Source organism: Vicugna pacos, chromosome 31, assembly GCF_048564905.1.
Source record: "Vicugna pacos chromosome 31, VicPac4, whole genome shotgun sequence".
NCBI classification, from domain to species: Eukaryota; Metazoa; Chordata; class Mammalia; order Artiodactyla; family Camelidae; genus Vicugna; species Vicugna pacos.
Window position 1 is genome coordinate 17758135 of NC_133017.1, and position 23051 is coordinate 17781185.

The window sequence follows — 23051 nt, forward strand, 5'->3', positions numbered from 1 at the left end:
TCATTTAAAAGTCCACAAATGACAAATGCTGGAGAGGCTGTGGAGAAAAGGGAACCCTCCTACACTGCTGGTGGGAATGCAGTTTGGTGCAGCCACTGTGGAAAACAGTATGGAGAGTCCTCAAAAGACTAGGAATAGACTTACCATATGACCCAGGAATCCCGCTCCTGGGCTTATATCCAGAAGGAACCCTACTTCAAAAAGACACCTGCACCCCAATGTTCATAGCAGCACTATTTACAATAGCCAAGACATGGAGACAGCCTAAATGTCCATCAGTGGATGACTGGATAAAGAAGATGTGGTATATTTATACAATGGAATACTACTCAGCCATAAAAACCGACAACCTAATGCCATTTGCAGAAACATGGATGCTCCTGGAGAATGTCATTCTAAGTGAAGTAAGCCAGAAAGAGAAAGAAAAATACCATATGAGACCACTCATATGTGGAATCTAAAAACAAACAAACAAAGCATAAACACAAAACAGAAATAGACTCATAGACATAGAATACAAACTTGTGGTTGCCAAGGGTGTTGGGGGGTGGGAAGGGATAGACTGGGATTTCAAAATGTAGAACAGATAAACAAGATTATACTGTATAGCACAGGGAAATATATACAAGATCTCATGGTAGCTCAAAGAGAAAAAATATGACAATTAATTACATATATGTTCATGTATAACTGAAAAATTGTGCTCTACACTGAAATTTGACACAACATTGTAAAATGATTATAAATCAATAAAAAATGTTAAAAAAAAGAGTAAGAACATTTATCTGACTCCTGTTCCTCAGACTAGGGAGGTGTGAAGCAATACATCCCCGTTATAAAATAAGCATGGGTTTTGGAATGATCCTGAGTTGGTAAGACAGCAGAGATTGTCTGCTTCTTACAAGACTGTAAGTGAAGCCATGTCAGATGGCTCGCCGTGTCCTCCAGCGTATGCAGCCCAGTGCACGGTCTAAATAATGAGTCATTATTATGATGACTGATAATGGTTTGGGGATGATTCGAGGAAAGAACATGAAATAGAATGCTAATGGGTCTTCTCTACGTCACTGTTTTACTAGGTGATGACATTTTGACAGTGACTCCAAAGATCAGAGTCTCAGAGTGACACTGGGGTCCTGGATATGAGATCCACAAACAGAAAGATAAAGGCGGGCTTTTCCTGAGTTGACTAATTTCAGTAGAGAAGACGTGATGCCGGTTGTAGGAGCTGAGGTGGTCTTGGAAGGCATAGAGGGCATGCATAATTAATTAAACTTCGTAGACAGCCCCCATCCAGCCGAATGGAACTCCCAGGACCACTGCCAACTGCGGCGAGGTGGTCAGCCTTCCAGCAGGCATCAGGGGCTGTAGACATCCTCTGCACTGAGGGCCCTAGCGTTCGCTGGTCTGTTGAGACAGACCCCAAGTGGGAAAGCAAGGGCTGTCCTTGACCTTCTCTGTCACAAATGCCCACAGTGTCAGAAGCTCCCCTTCCCATCCCACGGCCCTCCCCGGGGGACCCCTCAGAGCTCTCTTTGAGACCCAGGATGGGAGCCATAATTCCTCAAAGGCCCCCAACTCAACAGAAGCAGTGGCAGACTTTTATTCTCTGTACCTTTAAGGTCACAGATAGGGCAGGACTCACCCTGGAACCATCAACTCATAAGAGGCTAACTGTGTCCAAATCACCTGGGGGACTTATCAAAAATGCACGTCCTGAAGTGCCACCCAGATCCACTAAATCAGTTCCCAGCAGCGGGGCAGGGAGTCTCTAGTTTATAAGCTCCCAGGGGATTTTGATTTGCAACCAGAGCTTAGAACCACTGTTCTAGGACAGACAAGGGGAACAGAGAAGGTGATGAAAGGGTGGAATGGGTCCATGGATGATGGTGGGTTGTTTAACTGAACGGTGGATGCTGCTTTGGTTAACACAGTGCTAGTGACCAGAGAAATAAGTATGTAAAAATTAAAATAAAAAAAGAAAGTGCAAGAGCACAGGCTTGACAACTCCTCCTCTGCCCTAAATGCTTCCACAGCCAAGAATAAGGTTCATTTCTCAGCCTATCATTCAGTCATCCACCCTCAACCCCAACTCCCCTCCTAAGCTAACCTCCCACTGTCCTTCCACTGATCCCTGAGCCCAAATGTACACCCCACGTCCAACTACCCTGATTACCTGCTGGTGGAAGTCTTTCTCAACCTTTCTATTTTTTTTTTAATGGAGATACTGGGGCTGAGGTGGTCTTGGAAGGCACAGAGGGCAAGTGTAATTAATTAAACTTCGTAGACAGCCCCCCCACCAGCCGCAAGGAACTCCCAGGACCTCATGTGTGCTAAGCACGCGCTCTACCATTGAGCTATACCCTCCCCGACCCCTCCTCACCCCCTGGCGTCTTTATTCTGCTTCCTGGGCTAGTTCACATGCCCTCTTCCTGATGCCCTCAGGCAGGATTGCTGGCTCCCGAGTGCACATCTGTTTGGTACATACTTCATTCTGCCTTGTATTAGGATCAGCTGTAGACACATTTGTCACTTCCCAAACACGGTAAGTTTATGAGCATCCCTGGACGATTTACTACCTTTGTACATATCTATTAGCACCCACTGGAGCTGGGGATACAGCAGTGAACAGCACAGGTGGAAATCCCAACATTCAAATATCTCCCAGAAACAAGCCTACTGCTCAAAGAAGCAGTACTAGATCCCTGGAATGGCAGAGAGATGCTGGCAGCCTGGAGGCAAGAGCAGTGGCAACCAAAGAAAGACAGGGGACACCGACCAGAGAGGGAGCTGGCACTTCTCTCCCAAGGACCAGACAGTGAGCACCTCAGGGACTTACCCTCTGTCAGCCCCAACTTGTCCCCTTCCAGCTCTCATATACCCTCTTTTTCTTCCCACCCTGGAGGAAAGTCCGAGCTGGCCAAGAGCCCAGGACAGGAGGGGAGGTGCAGGCACCCTCCCTGGAGAGGCCTCGAGGACACATACCTGAGTTCCAGACAGCCCAGCTGCAGGGCCATGCCCTCGCTGACCTTGCTGGCATAGCGCTGCATGTAGTCATTCCGGAGCTGGTAGGGAGAAAGGCCAAGGTTGAGACTCCTACCCTCCTTCCCCATTCCCCTGAGATGAGCAGAGGCCCCAGGACATGGTATGTGTGTGCTTTGAGCACCATCCTGCCGCCCTGCGCTGTTTCTCACCCCACCATGAACAAATGCATAGCCAGAGATGAACAGCAGGAGGGGGAGGCTCGCCCTCCTCCGCCTCTGCCTCCCTCTGGACCCCTGGGCAGTGAGGGTGGGGATCGCGCCCCCGGAGGCTGGGGCCTTTGGGTCTCTGAAGCACCTTCACGGCTCCACGAGGCGGGAAGTTCGGATTCCCCTCCCCAGCTCCTCATTTTGGAGACAAGGAAACTGGGAATTTGAGGAGGAGTCAGTAATCTACCCAAAGCCTTGCTGGTAAGCAGTGACAGATGCCAACCACTGTACAAGAAAAGGCTGGCTTGGTCTCCAGTAAAACAGGGGAGAAATACAAGGGGAGGCTCAGGCCAGACAGAAAATACTGATGGCAGCTCCCATGTACGCAGCGCTCACTCCCTGCCAGGTCCTGTGTGGGGCACCTCACATGCGTTGTAGCCAGTGGTGCTGTGAGCAGCTCCAAACACCTCATGGAAGCCAGTTATTAAGTTTTCCAAAACTTTGTGTGTCAGTTGATGTATTGGTGGTTTGAAATAGGCCAGGGTGGGAGAATTAACACCATGGACATTGGCAAGTGCTACAAATCAGAGAACTGGTTTACCAGCACCGCTAATGCTATCGCTTGGTCCTCGCACCAGCCCTATAGAGTAGATATTCTTATTATTGTCCTCATTTTATAGAAGAGGAAACAGCCTCATGCAGGTAAATTAAATCCCTAGGGATACCAGGTGAGGGCGTAGCAGAGCTGGGCTAGACACCAGGTGTGTCAGACGGCCAAGCCTGTGCGCTGAGACTACCGCCTCCCCTTTGGACCTGCCCTGCCTGCTGTAAAGCTAGCACTCCTTTGCAGCAAAGAGCCACTAGGAAAGTCCAGGTAGAGCTGTGCACATGCGGTGGGGTTAGCCAGCCCTTAGCTGTGAGGGAAGCATGTTTGGACAGCTGACCAAGGACCAAGCAATGTTCCCAAGAGATGTTTCTCGGAATGGGACTTCCAAAATCTAAGCTTTGTCTTTCCATCTCCTCAGGAGAGGATGGTCATATGACCTGGGAGACCAGAAGACAAAATACTTTTACCTGTTGGTAAAAATAAAGCAGCGTAGTCCTGTCTTCCTTCAGGCTCTCCATGAAGTCCTCTGGCAGGTAGCGGATTTGAAGGTCATACCTGGGACAGGAAATTTAGACTCTCTGGTTGACACAGGGAGGCTGGTTATATGAAAGGCTGCCCATGGAGCTCCTGGCCACCCGTTCAGGACTTGCTCCTTCTTTCTTTCCTCCGTGGTTGGGTGAAGGACCACAGAGGACAGAGGGATAGTTGGCCAGCATGTGGTGGTCAATCCTGACTCTCCATCTCTTCTCCCTTACAGCAGCTGTTCTCCTGAGGTTCACAGACCAGCCCTTTGCCTGGCTCTCTCTCCTCTCCGCACTTCTGTTCCTCCTTCTCTCTAGCACCAACAGCATCCTGTCTAGGGACATGCCTAGATACCCGTCTTGGGATGGGAATGCACTGTGAGCCCACATGTGCTTGGCAAATACGTGCATTGGATCCTGCAGAAGGACCAACCTAAAATGCCAATGCCACTCAGATTTTCCAAAATATTCTCAGAAGTTGGGAAGTGCTCTAAGGAAGGACCTCCCAGGGCCTCCCCACTCCTCACTTATCTCCCCTCCCATTTGAGAGCCCAGGCCTCCTCTCCTACCTCCACTCGGCTTCCACGTGTAGACACTCGTACTTGTCCTGCACCTCACCCACTGTCATCTGCGGGTGCAGCCAGTGGATCTCGTCTGACTTCATGTGCTTCAGCCTCAGCCCATAGCACTCAGCCAGCTGGATGTTGGGCCCGATCCGTCCGCTCAGCAGGATGGAGGCGATGACCTCCTACAGGGGAGGAGAGAGGGGCAGGACTCAGGGCCGGCCCCCTTCTAGGCTCCCACAGTCCTCACGCAGCCCCCAGAAGTGTGATTCTCCAGGGTGGGATTCCATCGTAATGTCCTCTTCATCTCTGCTTATCTAGGAATTAGTGCAAGGCGTGGTACACAGCAGGCTGTATGTGATGAATGGGCAGGTTGGCAAAATGAGACAGAGATGGAGGAACTGGGAGGAGAGAGGAGAAAAATGCACTGAGGCAAAAAGCATGGATTCTGTGCTTCTGCGTTTCATTCCAATCAAACCGATTAATAACTCCTGAGCAACCACCATGAAAGAAGCATTCTCTGAATGGTTTCCAAGTCAGCCAGCATTACTGAGGGTCTGGAGTAGGCACTCCTGGGCACTTTGCATATATCATTTCATTGGATCTGCACTACACAGGGGAGCAGGTGTTAACATCCCCATTTGGCTGATGAGAAAGCTGATGGAGGTCACACAGCTCATGGAATTAAGCTAGGATTTTGAATCCTGGGCCACTAGACTCTGAGGAATTCTACTAGACCGGGCTGCTTTCTGATCAGGAAGAAGCATGGCCCTAGATTATTTAGGTTTGTAACATGCCTGCCATGAAGTTGTCTAATTTAGTAAATCAAACATAATCAATTGAAAAAAAGAGGTTCACCATTTTTTAAGAAGAAAATCAGCTTCTTCTTATTTTCACTAAAAAATGCTTAACTAATATTTAAATAGTACTGTTTTGAAGGAACACCCAATTATTCTTCTGCCTAGGCACCCACGTGTCCTTGTCCAGCTCTGCTTCCTGCCAGCCCTCTTCAATTCCATGGAGTTGAGAAGGTAGAAGACCCTAAGCTTGAAAAATCCCATCCCCTTTAGGAAAGCAAATGCTTATTAGAGCAGTCAGTTATTGCTCTGTGATATAGATGGGGAAACTGAGGCACAGAATGCGAATGTTAACAGTTCTAACAAGTCAGCACAGGAATTAGAACTTTGGTCCTGGGATGAGGAAGAAGGCTGTGAACAATGGTACCTACAGTGAGAGAGACACAAAGAAGAGGGAGAGTTCAAGGCTGTGAAGTTGACAATTTTGTCATTATTTCCACCCATTTCTCTTGCCATTGCCCCTCTGTACTTCTCTGTTCACTTGGTCATCTTGTTATATTATCCAGAGCTCCCATGTCAGTCCCACCTAGACTCCCATCTGGAGTCCCAGACTCTAGTGTTTTTGAACTTAGAGTCTTCCTTGTCCAAGTCGAAACTTATACAACTAATGCTGAATTTCCCCAGGACTGGCATCCCTGTGATTATTGAAAATCTCAAATATATATGAAGAAAGCAGAAGTCAGTAGAATAATATCATAAACCCCCGTGTACCCAGTTTCAACAATTACCAACATTCTGCCATGCTTGCTTCTTCCATAACACGATCTACTCCTCAATCATCACTCAACTATTATCAATTTTCACAGTTTTTGTTTCATAGTGAAATTTGTATTAATTCAAACACACAAGTTTTAGCTATACAATTTGACACATGAATACACCTGTGCAACCCACATACCAATTAAGATATTTCCAGATCCCCAGAAAGGTCCCTCATATCCCTTTTCAGTCAACCTTCATGGCACATTCCCATCCCCAATTCTAGGCTACAGTATTTCCCTCCCACCTTTACTTAGTTTTGCCTGTTGTAGAACTTCAAATAAATGGAATCACTTAGTATATATTATTCATTCCCCTAATGCTTGGACTAGTTCTCATCTGATGCTATTGTAAATAAAATTACCATGAACAGTAATATACAAGTCTTCTCGTTTATGTATGTTGTCATTTCCTTTGGACAAATACCTAGGAGAGGAATGACTGGGTCAGAGGTAGATGAATGTTTAACTTTATAAGAAACTGCCAAGATTATCCCATTTTATATTTCAACTGTGATATATGAGATGTCCATTACAACACATCCTCACCAACATTTGGTATTATAAGTCTTTTTAATATTAGTCATTTTAGTGGGTAGGCATGGTATCTCATTGTGCTTTTAATTTGCATTTCCCTGATGACTAACAATATTAAGTACTTCTTCCTGTTTATTGGCCATTAATATATCTTCTTTTGTAAAGTAGTTTTTCAAATCCTTTGCTCACTTTTTGTGTTTTTTTTTTTTTATTGAGTTGTAGGGGATCCTTATACATTCTAGATAAAAGTAATCTGTTTTATGAATATTTCCTCTAGGTCTATACTGTGCCTATTATTTATTTCCTTAACAGTGTCTTTTGATAAAGTTTCATTTATCAAAATTTTCTTTTATGGTTAGTGATTTTTGCATCCTGTCTAAGAAATCTTTGCCTGCCTCCAGTCAATCAAAATAGTCTCCTGTTTTCTTTTATAAGCTTTATAGTTTCAACTTTGACCTTTAGCTCTGTGATTAATCTTGAATTAACTTTTGTGTCTGGTGTGAGGTAGGGATCAAAATTTTTTTCTTATAACAATCTATGGTTGTTCAGCACTGGTTGTTGACTTTCATTTCCCAATTGAATTGTTTTGCTATCTCTGTCAAAATCAACTGGCCATATAAGTTTTGGTCTATTTCTGGACTCTCACTTCTGTTCTATTGATCGTTGTCTTTACTGTGCTAAAACCACACTGTCTGCATCACTGTAGCTTTAGTGGAGATTTAGATGAAGTCAAATAGTGTAAGCCTTCCACCATTTCCTCCCCAAGATGATTGTGCTATTCTGGGTCTCTGCATTTCCATTTACATTTTTGAATCAGTTTGTCACTTTCTATTTAAAATGTCTGCAGAATTATGATGGAGATAGTGTTAAATATATATTGCTTAGCAAGGGAGAATTAGCATCTTAATAGCATTGAATCTTCCAACCCTCAAACATGATATAACTCTCCACTTATTTTGCTCTTCTTTAATGTTTGTCAGCAGTGATTTGTAATTTTCAGTGTATAGATTTTACAAACCTTTTGTTAAATTTGTTCCAAAATAGTTTATACATTTTGATATTTCTGTAAATTAACATTTAAAAAAATTAAATTTTCCATTTTGGTGTTCACCTTCTCTGTGGCTCCCTCTTTTTCAGGACTTTCCTCAATCTTCTGGCTTCTCTGGCAGCCCCAAGTTCTATGCTCTGATACCTCAAACCAGTAAGGCTGCTGCTTTCTGCCCTTCCAGCCCGAACCAGATTGGAAAGCACCATTAGGCAAGAGCTACAGATTTGCAAATCTAATTCTTAGCAGTTCAGCTGTCAAGAGCAGATTTTCCCCTAGTTTCTCCTTTGCTGTGGTCTCTCTCCAGAGCCTTCAAGAGAATTTGATTTTTTAATTTTGTCCAGATTTTAGCATTGTTATCTGTGGGAAGTTTAGTCCAGCCAAACTATTCCACCCTTTAAAAAAATCTATGTGTTATTTTAATAAACAAATCTGCATTCTCTGCAAATGGGAGCAGGTTAGGAAGCAGAGAGCTCCCTTCAAGTCACAGTCAGCCAGCAACACAGGAATAGCCATGAGCATAAGCCGGCGTGTCAGACTCCTATAGCGCTCCGTGCACTGCATAGCTAATTGTTCTTGGACAACATATTTAAGCTCTCTGCATTCAATTTTCTCATCTATAACATGGAGAATAACAGTATCTATTTTGAAAGGTCTTAGGAGGATTAAATTAGATAAAACCCCTTAGGACAGAACCTGGCACAAGGTAAATACTCAAAACCCCTCAGCATTATTTTATCACAGCAATCTCTTGGAGATTCTGGTGCTTTTGTAAAAACAAAGAAAGATTGGAAAAACAAAACAAAACTGGTTTCCTCTTCTTCTATCCTTTTATCTTCTTTTCTTTTTCCTTGCCTTGAAGGTGTGGTATGGCCAGGGATCAAAGTAGTAAGGGCTTGGCAGTGGCTGCAGAGGCAGGAAGAGAGCAAAGGAGGTGGAGCCAGGGGTGGAGTTGTCTGGGGGTGGTTAGAATATTGGTCACATACAAGGGGACTGAGTGAAGGAGTAAATAGATTGAGGATGATGGGGCGTGGGTTTCTTACTGTTGGAGAAAGTACTTAAAATATGGAGGGAAGGGAAGGCTAGAGAGAATCCTTAGGTGAGGGATTGAAATTGGAAGCATTGGTCAGACTTAATGCTTGAGAGAAAGAGAAAGAGAAAGAAATAGAGCTTTGTTTACAGAGGACCAATGACACCCTGATAGTCAATTGCATATCAAGCATCCAGTCTTACTTTCCAAATACCCTTCTCCACTAAACAGATTCAAGGTTCCTTGGAAAATGGCTGATTCCAGGGCTAGGGCAAAGAAAGTACTAGAAGAGCCTGGAATATCTTTTCGTGCTAGAAAAACAAAGGAAGTTTTTAGAGACTGTTGAGGATAACAGCAAGGAAACAGTACCAGCTTAAACAGATTGGCATGGACCAAGTCTGGGAGAACCTAAGCATTAAGATATGTAATGATGGGGAATGGATTCTACCCACAGAACAAAATAGAATCTAAGAGAGAGACATAAATAAATGGAGGAGAAGGGGATGCTCTTCTTTGTAGGAGAACACTAACTAGTCAATGTAGAAGAAAGGAAAGAGACAGAAAATCACCACTTGGCAACAAACTCCATGTTGGTTGGTTCAGGCATGATTCATTGGTGGATAATAAAGCCAGAGGCTGGAGGTCTGATGATGCATAGGATATTGATGTGGTCTTAGTGTATCTCCCTCAGACACTAATCAAATCCAAAGGAAAACCTGGCAGACACAAATGACCAGGTCGTCAAGGTTAACACCACCAGCATTAGAACAAGGTAAACAGAACATGCCTCTCGCCTTGATACTGAGAAGAGCACAACATCATTTCTGAGATACCTCAGCCAAGAGCTCATGTTGGGTCTAGTCCTGACACCTTGGAGACTGATAGAGTAGAAGACCTGAACTCTTTCAGATGGAGAAACCCTTCCAGATTAGAGGAGAACAAAGAGATACGGCAACTAACTGCCTTGTGTGTTCCTGTTTCTGGACCAGGCAGGAAAAACAGACATTGTAGGGATAGATGGTGAAATTTAAATGGGCTCTATGGTTTGGATGGTAGTGGTGTTTGTAGCAATGGTGACTTCTGATTCAGATGGTCGCAGTGTAGTTCTGTAGGACAGTGCCCTTGCATGGGGGAAATAAACACCGGAGTATATTTAGTGATGGTGCAGTGTTGCTACAGCTTGTTTTTAAATAATTCAGAAAGAGAATAATGACAATGGGCCTATTTTGTGTGTGTGTGTCTGTGTGTGTCTGTGTGTGTGTTTATGAAGAGACAGAGCTACTAAATATCACCAATAATATATTTGAACAACTGGGGAGTCTGGGTGAAGGTGATATGGGAGTTCTTTTTACTGTTCTTTCCATTTTTTAAAATATAAATTTGAAATAATTTTAAAATGCAAAGAGAGAAACTGTGGGGAGGCAGATTCTCAGCCACATGAGAAGTGAAGGCACCATATCAAATGGACAAATGAAATTCTGGCCAGGCCAGGCAGGGCCTTGCAGCCTTTCTTCCATTCAGAGCCTCTGAAAGGGGCCAGACTGAATCTAGCTCTTTGGTCTGCAGTTGGTGAAACTCTCCAGGGCGTAAACTTGTACAAAATTACTTCCGGGTTGCCTTCTAAAAACCGACCAGTTTCTGTTGTAGGGTAGGTCGGGTAAGGTTAACTCTAGATCCTTGGGGTGGAAATTCATGAAGAGACTCTTCATCCAACAGATTTTCATAGGAAGGTTGATTTCAGCTTCAGGTAAGGAGGAATTTGGGGGGGGGAGGTTTGGAACATGAAGTGCACAGTTTGGGAGGCTGCGTGGCACTGGGCGGACTTTTACCCGTGCGGGGGCAGGGGACATTCTTCCTGCAGGAACAAAGCTGAAGTCCCTGGGGAGAAGGAGCTTTACCAAATGGCTCCTCCACCCACCACCCCCATTGCCCTGCTGGTTACTGATGGAAGGATGTTGTGTAATAAAGAATTTGGATGGTCTTTGTCCTGCATCTGAGAAGGGAGCCTCTGAACCCTTGGAAATTCCTAAACAATTAGAGTGTCTTTGTTATTCCTGATGGGTACCTCTGGGCCACGGGGAGGTTTATGGTAATGAGATGACGCTGGGTGGGCCCTGGAATCCTCTTAGGATGGGGCCTGGCCTTGTTGGAAAGACCAACCATGTGATTAAAGGTTTGGAGCATTGAGTCCTGTGACATCAGTCTGGCCACCAGGGAGAGGAGGAAGGTTGGAGACTGAGTCAAATTACATAGCCAATGAGCCAATCAATCCATCAATTGCACCTACTTCATTAAACTCTAATAAAAACTCTAGACATAGAAGCTGGGGTGAGCTTCCTGGTTCAGTGTACCTGGAAGGTGACATGTCCTAAGGACACTGAAACTTCATGCTTGGGCCCTCCCAGAATTCACACCAAATGTCTCTTTATTTGGCTGGTTCTGATTTGTATTCTTCATAAAAAAATTGTAATCATCAATATAGCACTTTCCTGAGTTCAGTGAGTTATTCTAGCAAATTACTGAACCTGAGAGGGTAACAGAAACCCCTAAATTTGTAGCCAGTTTGTCAAAAGTATGGGTGGCCTGGGAACCACAGGGTTTGTGACTGGGGTCTGGGAGGGGTGCCTTGAGGAGGATTGTGCCCTCAACCTGCGACATCTGTGCTAGCTCCACAATTGCACTGGTCAGAACTGCACTGCAAAGTGTGCCCACTCTCCAGGTGTACCTGGGGAGAACCAAAGTCGACAGCCACAGGTGACACAGAAAGAGCACGCACTAACTTTGGAGCCACAGAAGCGCAAGGTGTGGGCCCAGTTCTGACATATGGTTCTAGTGGGATGACAAGCTCCCCGAGCCACAGCCTCCTTTCTGCTGTTCTCTGCCATGGTCATATGAAGCTACTCAATGGTTCTTTCATTCAAACCATCATGAACTATCTATGATATATGCTCGCTGCAAAGCATAACAGGAGCCCCAGTGCACACGCAGAGCCCTCATCTCAAGAAGCTTCTGTTCACAGGGGGGGAGGAAGAAAGTGGCTTAAGTGGACAGAGTGGAATGGGGGATCCATTTAAAAGAAAACGCTTTGAGGCTTGACATGATCTCACCACGGAGGCGTCTGCATCAGCCACGCCTCCTCCCTCACCATTTACTGCGTCTTCTCCCTCATTCACGCAGCTTCGCACGCAAATGGTGGGAGCAGCAAAATCAGCCCTCTGCCCACGGCTCATCACCTGTCATTAACGGGTCCGTCGTTCTTTCTCTATGAATAAATCGCTTTTAAAAACAACAGTAGGAGGTGTTTACCTACTCATGAAATTGCCATACAGAAGAAGACAGAAAAAATAGAAAGCCATCTTAATGTTATCAATTATTATTGAGCTACGCGCAGGACTCTTTTTTGCTCCAGGAAAACCTTCCCTTCCGCCCACACGAGGACTACTGTACAGCAGACCTTCCGACAGCCCGTGGCTCACAGCTTCGAGTTTCTGGCAAACAGTGGGAGTTCTAAGGCTTTTCTTCCTGCTTGGCTGACGTTGATTTATTCGCTGTATCAAATAGCATGAAGACCCCAAACTATCCCCAAGATATGTATTACTCGATCTTCTCGCTCTTCTGTTGGTGCTGAGTCAGCTTTTTTCCCCATCTGAAATTGATTTTTGGATGTAGTGTGAGGTACGGCTTAAAATTGGTTTCACCAGGATATCCAGCATTCAGTGCCTATATGTATGGGGCTGTCTCTCGTCTTTTTTCATGTTTCTTTGATCTGATAGTCTTTCCTGTTACCTCAGTCACATTTTATAGCTGTTTTAGTAATCTCTGTAGTCTCAGGATTTTCTCAGGTTCACCTTTTTTTTTTTTTAAATGAAACACCTAAGCTTCTTTTTTTTTCCTTGAGCTTATTAAATATATTTCATTTAGTAGCTGGGTTTTTAGAAACAACATGACAGTAAAGAGTGACCAAGGGAAGAAAAAGAATGGATTTTGCAATGAGCAAGAGAGGGGAGAGAGATAAGAGCCTTTGTGGGCCAGATTTCAGGAATTCCAAAAATTCAAGTAAAGATATTTTTGGACAGCAGCCAACCCAACCCAACTGGATATTAAGAAATGGTTATAAAAATGTTAAGAAATTTTTGCTATTTATCTTGAAAGTGATCTTTCAGTGATATTTTTCCCCAAAGAGATGACAGTAAAGATTCAAATTGATTTTCAATTAGTTTTAGACATCAGACTAATTTTTAATTTTTTAATTTTTTTGGAATGTGATTACTACTGAGACTGGCTTCAAGGGGAAAGCAAGCTGGCCAGCTTTATGTGTGTTATAGATATGCAGAGAGCTTAGCCTCGTGGTTAGCACAGAATAGATGCTCAAGAAATGATGGCTACTATCATGATGGGTGGACAAAAGAGATGGGATGAACATGGCTCAAGGGTCAAGCAGTCCTGGGGAGCTGGATTAATTAACTCAGCAAGTCTGCAATTTAGACATAATTTGAGAACCTGGAATGGAGTCTAAGGGTCCCTGGCCAGAAGTTCCTCTGACTCGCCCTGCCTGGGTGTGAGCTGGTACCCTGGGAACTGAAGCCAGTCCCATGGAGTGATTGCCTAAGCAGTGGCCAAGAGAAGAGGGGGAACAGTGGTTGCCAGTAACTTCCAACAGCCCTTCAGCTCCGTACAGGTGGTTGAGGAAAGCCATCTCTGGAAAAGGGATCTGAGACTGCTTCCAAGCTGAAGGCAGCACCAGCAGCAACAGGCGGCTGACGTGTGATGAATGAGCCTTGCGGGACGTCAGGTCGTGGCCATGGAGAAGTTGGCCAGGAAGAAATAATGCAGAGAAAAATGACTTCCTTCTGCCTGGGCATGAAAGCCACAAAGGGTTTCATGTTCCCAGGGCAAAGCTCACAGTGGAAGGCTCCTTCCTCTGCCCTTCTGCTGCACATGGGGACAGGAAGTAAAACTCTGAGACAGCACAAAAACAGGTTGAAAAGGCAACCAGAAGCCTTCTTTTTAAATGACTTGAACAGCCCTGGGGAGCTCCCATCCTAGTGCAAGGACAGACACCACATGGATATGTGTGTTGTATCAAGAACCTGCAATGTGTTCATATCTTTGACTTAGTTCTTTGCCTGGGAACATGGTATGGATTGAATGTTGGTGTCCCCCCCCACCCCAGTTCATATGCTGAAGCCCTAATGCTCAATGTGACGGTATCTAGAAGTGAAGCTTTTGAAAAGTGATGAGGTCATGAGAGTGGAGCCCTCACGGATGGGATTAGTGCCCTTTTAAGTAGAGATAAGAGAAATGAGCTCTCTCTCCACCATGTGAGGATAGCAGGAAGTGGCTGCCTGCAAGCCAGGAAGAGGGCTGTCATCAGAAGATCTGGTACCCTGATCTTGGACTGCTAGCCTGCAGAACTCAGAGAAATAAATTTCTGTTGGGGGCTTAAAAGCCCCCCAGCCTGTGGCATTTTGTTATGGCAGCCTGAGCTGACTAGGACAAAGCATAAACTGAAGAAATGATTCAAAATACAGAAATACCCTGTATACAAAGAAACTCACTGTCGCAATTTTAAAAACAGCAAAAGCCGCAATACGCAAGCAATCCAAATAGTTTGGAAAGGGCCATGAAAGTGATGGGAGGACCACACACGGTTTATATACTAGCTTGTAAAATTGTATAAAGAGCTTGTCATCACTTTTGGAAGCTGCTTCTATTACCGTAAGTGGGAGGCGCAGTGTATAAAGTCATGCACAGAGCATGACAGCTATAGAAGGAGAAATAAGCAAATCCAGAATGAAATGCATTATAATGTTAACAGTGTTGTCTTGGGTTGGGGGGGGGGTGGTGTGAATATCCGCGTACATGATTGTATTCATCTGGGTTTCCTGTGTTTGAACTTTTACATATATTGTAGTGGTTAAGAGCATGGCCTTAAGAGTCAGAAACTATTGCATCTCTGATTTGCTTTGTGACTTTGGGCAAAATAACCTCTCTGCTTTGGTTTCCTCATTCGTAAAATATAAAAATTTTCCTATTTCACATGGTTCTTGTGAGGATTAAATAAAATGACATCCATCAAGGGCTCAGCATAGTGCCTTGCCCAAGGCAGTGCTAAATAAAATGCTATTACTATTACTGAATAAATCTGTAGTTATTCTACATACTGTTGGATTTGATTTTCTAATATTTTGTTGAGGATATTTGCATCTACTTTCATGAGAGATAAGGATTTATAGTTTTTCTTTCATGTCTCTTTGATATATTCATTTTATACTTGTAAAAAAAAAAATCTCTTCCAAAACAAGTGTTTAAAAGCCAGAAAGAGAAAGAAAAATACCATATGAGATCATTCATATGTGGAATCTAAAAAAAAAAAAAAGAACATAAATACAAAACAGAAACAGACTCATAGACATAGAATATAAACTTGTGGTTGCCAAGGATGGGGCTGTTGGGAAGGGATAGACAGGGAGTTCAAAATTTGTAGATACTGACAGGCATATGCAGAATAGATAAACAAGATTATACTGTACAGCACAGGGAAATGTACACAAGATCTTGTGGTAGCTCACAGCAAAAAAAGAATGTGACAATGAATATATGTATGTTCATGTGTAACTGAAAAGTTGTGCTCTACACTGGAATTTGACACAACATTGTAAAATGACTATAACTCAATAAAAAAGTGTTTAAAAAATAAATGTTTAAGTTTAGCTATTATATTAGACTTAGTTTGGCAGATTAGGCATAAAAAATCCATAGCTAAAGGACAAGAGCAGAGATCAGCTTCCAACTTGAACAGATGGCACAGGTTATGCCCGTGCACTTGGCTCATGCGCTACTCAGTGCAGACCTCATGCCCTACTTGTAAGGCTCTACTTTTAAGAGATGAATAAACTACCTGTAAAATACAAGATTCTAAAATTAAAATGCTGACTCAACAGTCAAGGTCCCAGGGCCAGAGAGAGAAAGAATGGCCAAAATTCACTCAGGTCTTGATGAAAGTTAAGTTGAACAGCTATTTTGCCGTCTAGATCCTAGAAGCTCATACGTGAAAGCAGCCCTCGCTGATGCAACCACCAGAGTAAAATCGACAGCTCTACAGATACTCAAAAGTTGACCTGTTTACTAAGCTCATAAAACTTAGACTGGAATTTGAGAGCCTTAAGTAAATGCAGAGATCACTTAATTTGATTGTTTTTAAATGAAGACACTGAGACCCAGGGAGGTCAGGTGACTTGCCCAAGGGCATACAGGAAATTCTATTTTAAACCAGCTGAAATTCTTTTAATCCTCTTGCACTTTATCATTTATGAAGTTATCAAACTTCCTTCCAGTCCACTTCCGATTTGGCCTTTATATCAGGTGATCTAGGAGATGCTAGGCTCAGCTGTGTTCTGCAGGCGTCAGCTCATCCATTTGCTCATTCAGTCCACAGACATCTACTGAGTGCCTGCTTTGTGTCTAAGAAGGCACTGGGGAGACAATGGAGAAGACGACATTGGCTTCACTTTCCAGGAGGTCATCTCCCTTTAGAGACTGACAAAAGGCAGTTACTATACAATCTGTCATTTGCTGGGATGAGGGAAACGGGATCGCTCTGGTGGCCCCTGCAACCACCCGATGCCCATCGACAGACCGTCTTCAGTTCTGCCCCATCCAGCCTTCTCCTGTCACCCTTCACAGACCCTTCAAGACTCTGAGTATCTTTTGAGTTCTCAGACCCCGTAACATGGCTTCGTACCCTGGGGCTCCCCCCAACCCACGTGTTTGCTGATAATCCTTCTACAAGGAGTGCGGGCCAGGCGGGCATCCTGCAGGCAGAGATGGCTCCTTCGGGGCAGTGACTGGTGTGGTCCCCCCACTCCTGAGCCTCTGATTCAGTGAATTTGGGATAGGACTTGGACAACTGGTGTTTTTAAAACCCTCTGGTGACCCAGATCATCTGCCTCATCTGGGAAGACTGCAGTGGTGGTTACATGAGCCAGTCTGTTTGCTCTATTCCTAGCACCTCTTGGGCATTTAATGCCACTGACCCAAGACACTGCCCGCTGGACACACCAGGTCAGTCCGAAACTCTCTCTCCCTTGCTGGAAACTGGAGTTGAGATATGGAATTCTAGCCAGTCTCTGCTGACTTTATAAACTGGAATCCATCCATCCATCGTTAGGTAACTACTCATGAATGAATTCAGCAAATTGGGGAAACAAAGCGTCCCTCTCTCATGGGGCTTGTGTTCTACTGGGGGTGAATGAGAAACGAACCAGCATGACGTTACCTCAGGTTCTGATAAACGCCAAGTCGACAAACAAAGCAGGTAAGCTGCAGAGTGATTGTGGGGGGGGGGGTGAGGGGAGGGCTGCTGTTTCACACAGAGTGGCCAACCAAGTCCTCTCTGATAAGGGGGCATTTGAATGGATCCCGGAAGGAAGTAAGGGGGAGAGGGGTGGCCTTGTGGGGGAAGAGCCTTCTTAAAAAGGGGCCAGACTGCACAGAGGCCCTGAGGTGGGCATCTGCGAGGCCCCGTGTGCTCAGCACGTTCAGGCAACTGTGAAGAGGCCAGTGGGGCTGAGGTGGGGTGACACAGAGGAAAGAGACGGGAGGAAAGGTCGGAAGGGCCAGGCCAGGGCTCAGCAAACTTTCTCTGTAAAGGGCCAGGTAGTAAATATTCAAGGCTTTCTGGGCCAGATGTCCCTGTTGCAACTACTCAGCTCCACTGATGCAGCTCAAAAGTATCATCAACAATACATAAACAAGTGAGCATGGTTATGTCTCAGTAAAACTTTATTGACAACAATGGGCGGTGGGCCATATTTGGCCTGTAGGCCACTGCTCGCCGAGCCCTGTTGCAGGCTAAGGTAAGGACTTTGAATTCTATTTTGAGTGAAGAACGTAGACATCAGAGAGTTTAAAGTAGAGCAGTGATACGACCTGAGCTATACCATAAATACATCCTTTTGACTGTCCTGTATTTTAAAATTCACCATGGCTGCTGCCTGTGGAACGGACCACAGTGGGATACAGGCAGACACAGTTATGAGGTGAATGTGTTATTTCCAGGAAAGAGATGCTGATGGTCTGGACCAGGGTAGAGGCAGTGGAGGTGGTGAGAAGGAACTGCTCAGAATCCGAACATGCTCTGATGGTAGAGCTGACAGGATTTTCTGGTGGATGAAGAGTGTGAGAAGAAGAAAGGATTCAAGGATGACTCCAAGGTTGATAGCCTGAGGTACAATAACTAAAAGAACAGAGCTGCAGTTAACAGAGCTGGAAAGCCTGGAGGAGAAGCAGAGTTTTAGGAGAGGGTTCTGAGCTGATTCCGTGCACGGAAGGTTGGCGGCCTGTGGGGACGGCAGGCAGGTGGACGTGTGAATGGAGTTGTGGGAGGTGGTTGGAGACAAAGGTTGCGAATTTGGGCACCAATGGTTAAAATTAGAATTTCAAGCTATGTGGCTGGATGCAATCACCTGGGGCGTGACAAGGGACCAGACTGTGGTGTCACGTAGGCTGGCTGTGTCACAGGAATCGCGCTGGGGCAGACAGCCCACAGGCTGCCCAGCAACTGAGAATCCCAGGAGAAAGCAGGGACGAGTGAGAGGCTTTCGGCAGCCCGTGCTCCGTGGCCAGTTCCTGACACGGAGCCTTGGGTGTGCCCACGTGTGCAAAGCGCTCGCACATCCCTGTGTCCTGTGTACACGGTCTGCGTCCACCGGAATAGGGGGTGCCGGCAGCTGCCATTGTGATCCCAACTGACGGCTGTCATGACTTGAATGGTGGCTCCCAGAAGATGAGTCCACGCTCTGGAACCTGTGAAGGTGACCTCATTTGGAAAAAGGGTCTTTGCAGACGCCATTACATTCAGGATCTCAAGATGAGATCATTCTGGTCTATCTGGGGGTCTCCTAAATCCTGTGGCAAGACAATTCCTAGAGAAGACACACAGAGGGAAGTGAAGGGGATGTGAAGACAGAGGCAGAGGCTGAAGTGATGCTGCCGTAAGCCAAGGAAGCCTGGGGCCACCAGAAGCTGGAAGAAGCAAGCATGGATTCCACCCCAGAGTCTTGGAGGGAGCTCAGCCCCCTGACCTCTCGCTATGGGGCTTCTGGCCTTTGGAACTGCGAGAGGACATTTCTCTGTTGTTTTAAGCCACCAGTTTTGCGGTCATGTGTTACGGCAGGCCTGGGAAACAAATACCACAGCTATACAAGCTCCAAGTTCTCAACACACCTATGGGGTAACTTCTAAAAAGTGATTAAAGAGCAAAATAATGAAACTTAACGTAAGTTATCATCCTGAAAGCATTCATCTGGATGTGCTAAAAAGCCTGTACCTGACAAGGACATTCAGCAACGCAACCGTCAGGTTAAAAATAGAAACGTCAGCACAGACACCTGACCACCGACTTGCCGACGTGGGGCATCCAGGTGCGCAGATAGAGAAGGAGGACCCAGAACTCTGCGCTGCGGCCCTGCGCTCGCCCCCGCGGGCAGGTGCCTGTGGTGGGTGGTCTGGTCTGCTGAGCACACACAGGAAATGGGGAGGGGGTGCAGAAAGAAGGAAGTCCTTGCGAATGTACCTCTTTTTGTATCACTGAGTGTCTCTGTGGTGTAGGTTTGTGGTTTCCTGGCTAAACCCCCTTTCTCTCAGGTTTCCAGGGACTGTTCTCATGTGTGGGGGTGGGGCAGGCCTTGGGTGGCTCCTTAATTCTTTCCAGGGTAACTATTCTTTCAGAGACAGGAGCTTCCCAGGACAGGTAGTCACGGCTTTCCTTCTTCTTGCACCTCAACCTTGTGGTCTTGACCTCAGACACATGTGAAGAGGGCCTCAGAGATTGTTCTGGAAACAAAGAACATGAGCCCACGAAGTGTGGGCTGGAGACTCTCTGGCCACACGGAGCTGCCGGCCGGGTGTCTTCATCCGCTCGGGCTGCTGTGACAGATTGCTGTGGCCTTAGGGACAAACCTTTATTTCTCACGGCCCTGGAGGCTGAGAAGCCCAGGGTGGAGGTGCTGGCAGACTGCATTCGAGGCGGGAGCTCTCCTGGTTTGCAGACAGGCGCCCTCTGGCCATGTCCTCACAGGGCAGGGGAGACAGCGCTGGGCTCTTCACCTTCTTCTAAGCTCATCATGGGAGCCCTGCTGTTATGACCTCAGGCCCATCTCCTAATGCCACTGCACTGGGGGTAGGGCTTCAACACCCAGACTGGGGCTGAGAGGGACACACACATTCAGTCCATAACATCCTGCGTCTGGCTAAGTGATAGGTTTAAACTTGAAATTAACTGAGATCAATATGTAATGAGTAGAGGGCAGGGACAATGGGTCACAGTATCTGAAACCTGCCTCTCTGGGAATATTCTGGACTGTATTGTCTGACAGCTGAATCCACAGGGGAGGGCAGAGAGCACAAGTGTAGAGCAGGCTGCGTAGGGGCCTGGGTGTGCCCTCTTCACATACCAGGCAAGCAGCACCCGCTGGCCACCCCGCAGCCTGGAAGCCCTGCTGGAGGGGATGGGACACAACGGGACCTGGCGGGCAGGGCACAGGATGGCTCCATCCCTGTCCCTCCCGGGGATGTAAATGTGGGTTCTAAGTGGGATGATGCTTTTGAACAAAACAAGAATGGATCTTGAATGTGGCTTTTCAACGTGATAAAGGCAGAGGGAGAGGATTTCGGATGTGGAGGCTCCGCTGGCATCCTCGGAACCACAGGACATCACAGACAAGTGCCTCATTTTCTGCTCAAGGCTGCCCTGGGTGAGACACAGATGGTCCACTGATGGTTAGAGATGGGCCCATGCAGAGAGTGGATCAGCTGGGGTCAGCAGGGGAGAGAAAACACCATGAGCCAGCAAGTCACCGTGGCAGGCAGAGGAGTGAGAACAGTGCTTAGAAGCAGGTGACCATATAATTTAGCCTCTGAATCACGATGCTCTTGAGACTGGCAGGGGCACTGTCCTTAGTCATTCCTGGACAGTGCGTGGAGACCAGGGACATCTGAGACAACAGGACATATGGTCAACCTACCCCGAAGAGCTGAAGAGCGGCAGATAGAAGGGGGAGGGAGCAGGGAGAGGGAGCGAGAGAGAAGCGGAGTGAAGGAGAGGCTCTGAGAGTCAGAGAGACGCCCTGTGTGGGCAAGTCTGGGTGGCATTCTGCTAGTTGTTTACAAAGTGTTATCTTAACCCCGTTCCCAGACAAGCAAATTAGCATGCGAGAGAAATACATAATGACAGGAGCCTCCGCTTGCTACAGCGCTTCAGAGCTCCCAAGCAAACGCAGTTTCTTAGGAATATCAAACAAAGGGGAAATGGAAAATCAAGAGGGGCAAAATCCATTTTTCATTCTGCACGTTGCTCCAGCCTCCCCAACACCTGGCTGTTGGGTCCTAAGCACAGGGGCCAGGGCTTATTTACATAGCTTTTAACAACCCAGAGACAGCATCTCGGGGCGATTACATTGCATAGAATGAAGCTGAGAATAAAAAGGAAAAATGAAATCAGCAAGTACCATGGAGTAACGGGAAGAAACATGTTTTGGAAATGTGTGACCACGAGGACCGTGCCAGGGTGATTCTCCGTTGCTTCTACTTGATCAGACACAGTGACATGGTGGGGTCAAAATTTCAGGAGTGTTCTTATGGAAGGACAAATGCTTGGCAAGCTTGAAAGGGCTGGCAGCATTTTGGCATGGGGTGTGGGAGGACGGTAAAAGAAGATACAGAGCTGGAAGTAGAAAAATCCCTCAGAAGATGGAGCCCAGCTCGGGAAGGAGCAGAGGGTGGGAGGGGCTGGTCCAGGAGAGTCTCATGCAGGGAAGCTGGTCTGCACCTACACGACTGCACAGTGTCTACAAACAGGCCCTGAACGGCAAAGTCTTTCCTCAATGCTTGGACCGAGCTCTTTTGTGTTCTGTGCTCTCACAGCCTCTCTTCCTTCCTGTCAGAGCACTTGCCTCTATTTCTAAAGGTCCACTCATTAGTGAGGGTCAATGTCAGACACATCCTTGGCCTGGAAGCCCATTGAAAGCAGGCAGTGTGCTTGTCTTTTGAGGTATGATGATACCCAGAGGCCGTAACCAGCACAGTGCTGGGTGCACGGGGGCACTTGATAAACAGCTGTAGAATGGATGATGAAATTATTCCGGATTCCCTCATGATGAACATATCCACAGCTATGGCTTCGACTACACTCAGATGCTGATAACACTCAAACGTCTCTCTCCAGCCCAGTTCTCTCCTCCAGGCTCAAACAGTGTATTCAACATTTTCACATATTTAACATGACATGAAAATGTTAGAGCACCTCAGTTGCACTTGATGGGTCCAAAACTGAACCTGTGAACTCCCCACTCCTTAGCCAGTCTCTCCTCAAGTGTTCTCCATCTTAGGGAGTAGGACCCTGTCCTCTTGAACCAGAGCTGCCATTCTTGACACCTCCCTCTTCTTTATTCCTACATCTCCTGTCTATAAGCAAAACCTTTCATTTCCATCTCCTAAATTCTTGGATTACAATCACATCTCTCCATAGACCATGGTGGTTAAGAGTGCAGGCTCTGGAGGTGGATTCCCTGGATTTGAAAACAGGCTCTCTCGCTTACTAGCAATTTGCTTAAATCTCCTAAACCTTGTTTCCTTATATAGAAAACAGAGCTAATAATAGTATGTACTTCATAGGGTTCTTCTGAGAAGTTGATGAGATAATATACATGACGTGCTTTCAGAAGTGCTCACTGCTGAGCTACGACCACCACCATCATCAACATCATCACCACCACCACCACTATCGCCACCACCACCACCACCACCGTCATCATCACGACATTATCACCATCATCATCGACACCATCACCACCATCATCACCACCATGATCACCATCATCATCTCCATGGCTACAATCCTAGTCTAAGCTACCATCATCTCTTATGTGGGTCACTGCGATAG

General features: G+C 46.1%; 1 protein-coding gene across 8 annotated transcripts in view; it reads right to left on the bottom strand.

Annotated features, from left to right (window-relative positions):
- Positions 1-23051, bottom strand: part of PTK2B (protein tyrosine kinase 2 beta) — a 117379-nt gene that overhangs the window by 29641 nt on the left and 64687 nt on the right. For all 8 annotated transcript variants that reach the window (XM_031692545.2, XM_031692547.2, XM_031692546.2 and 5 more), the window contains 3 exons: positions 4889-5067; positions 4266-4353; positions 2986-3065 (listed from right to left, as the gene is read on the bottom strand). In XM_031692545.2, coding sequence (XP_031548405.1) covers positions 2986-3065; positions 4266-4353; positions 4889-5067 — 347 coding nt within the window. The remainder of the gene's footprint in view (positions 1-2985; positions 3066-4265; positions 4354-4888; positions 5068-23051) is intronic.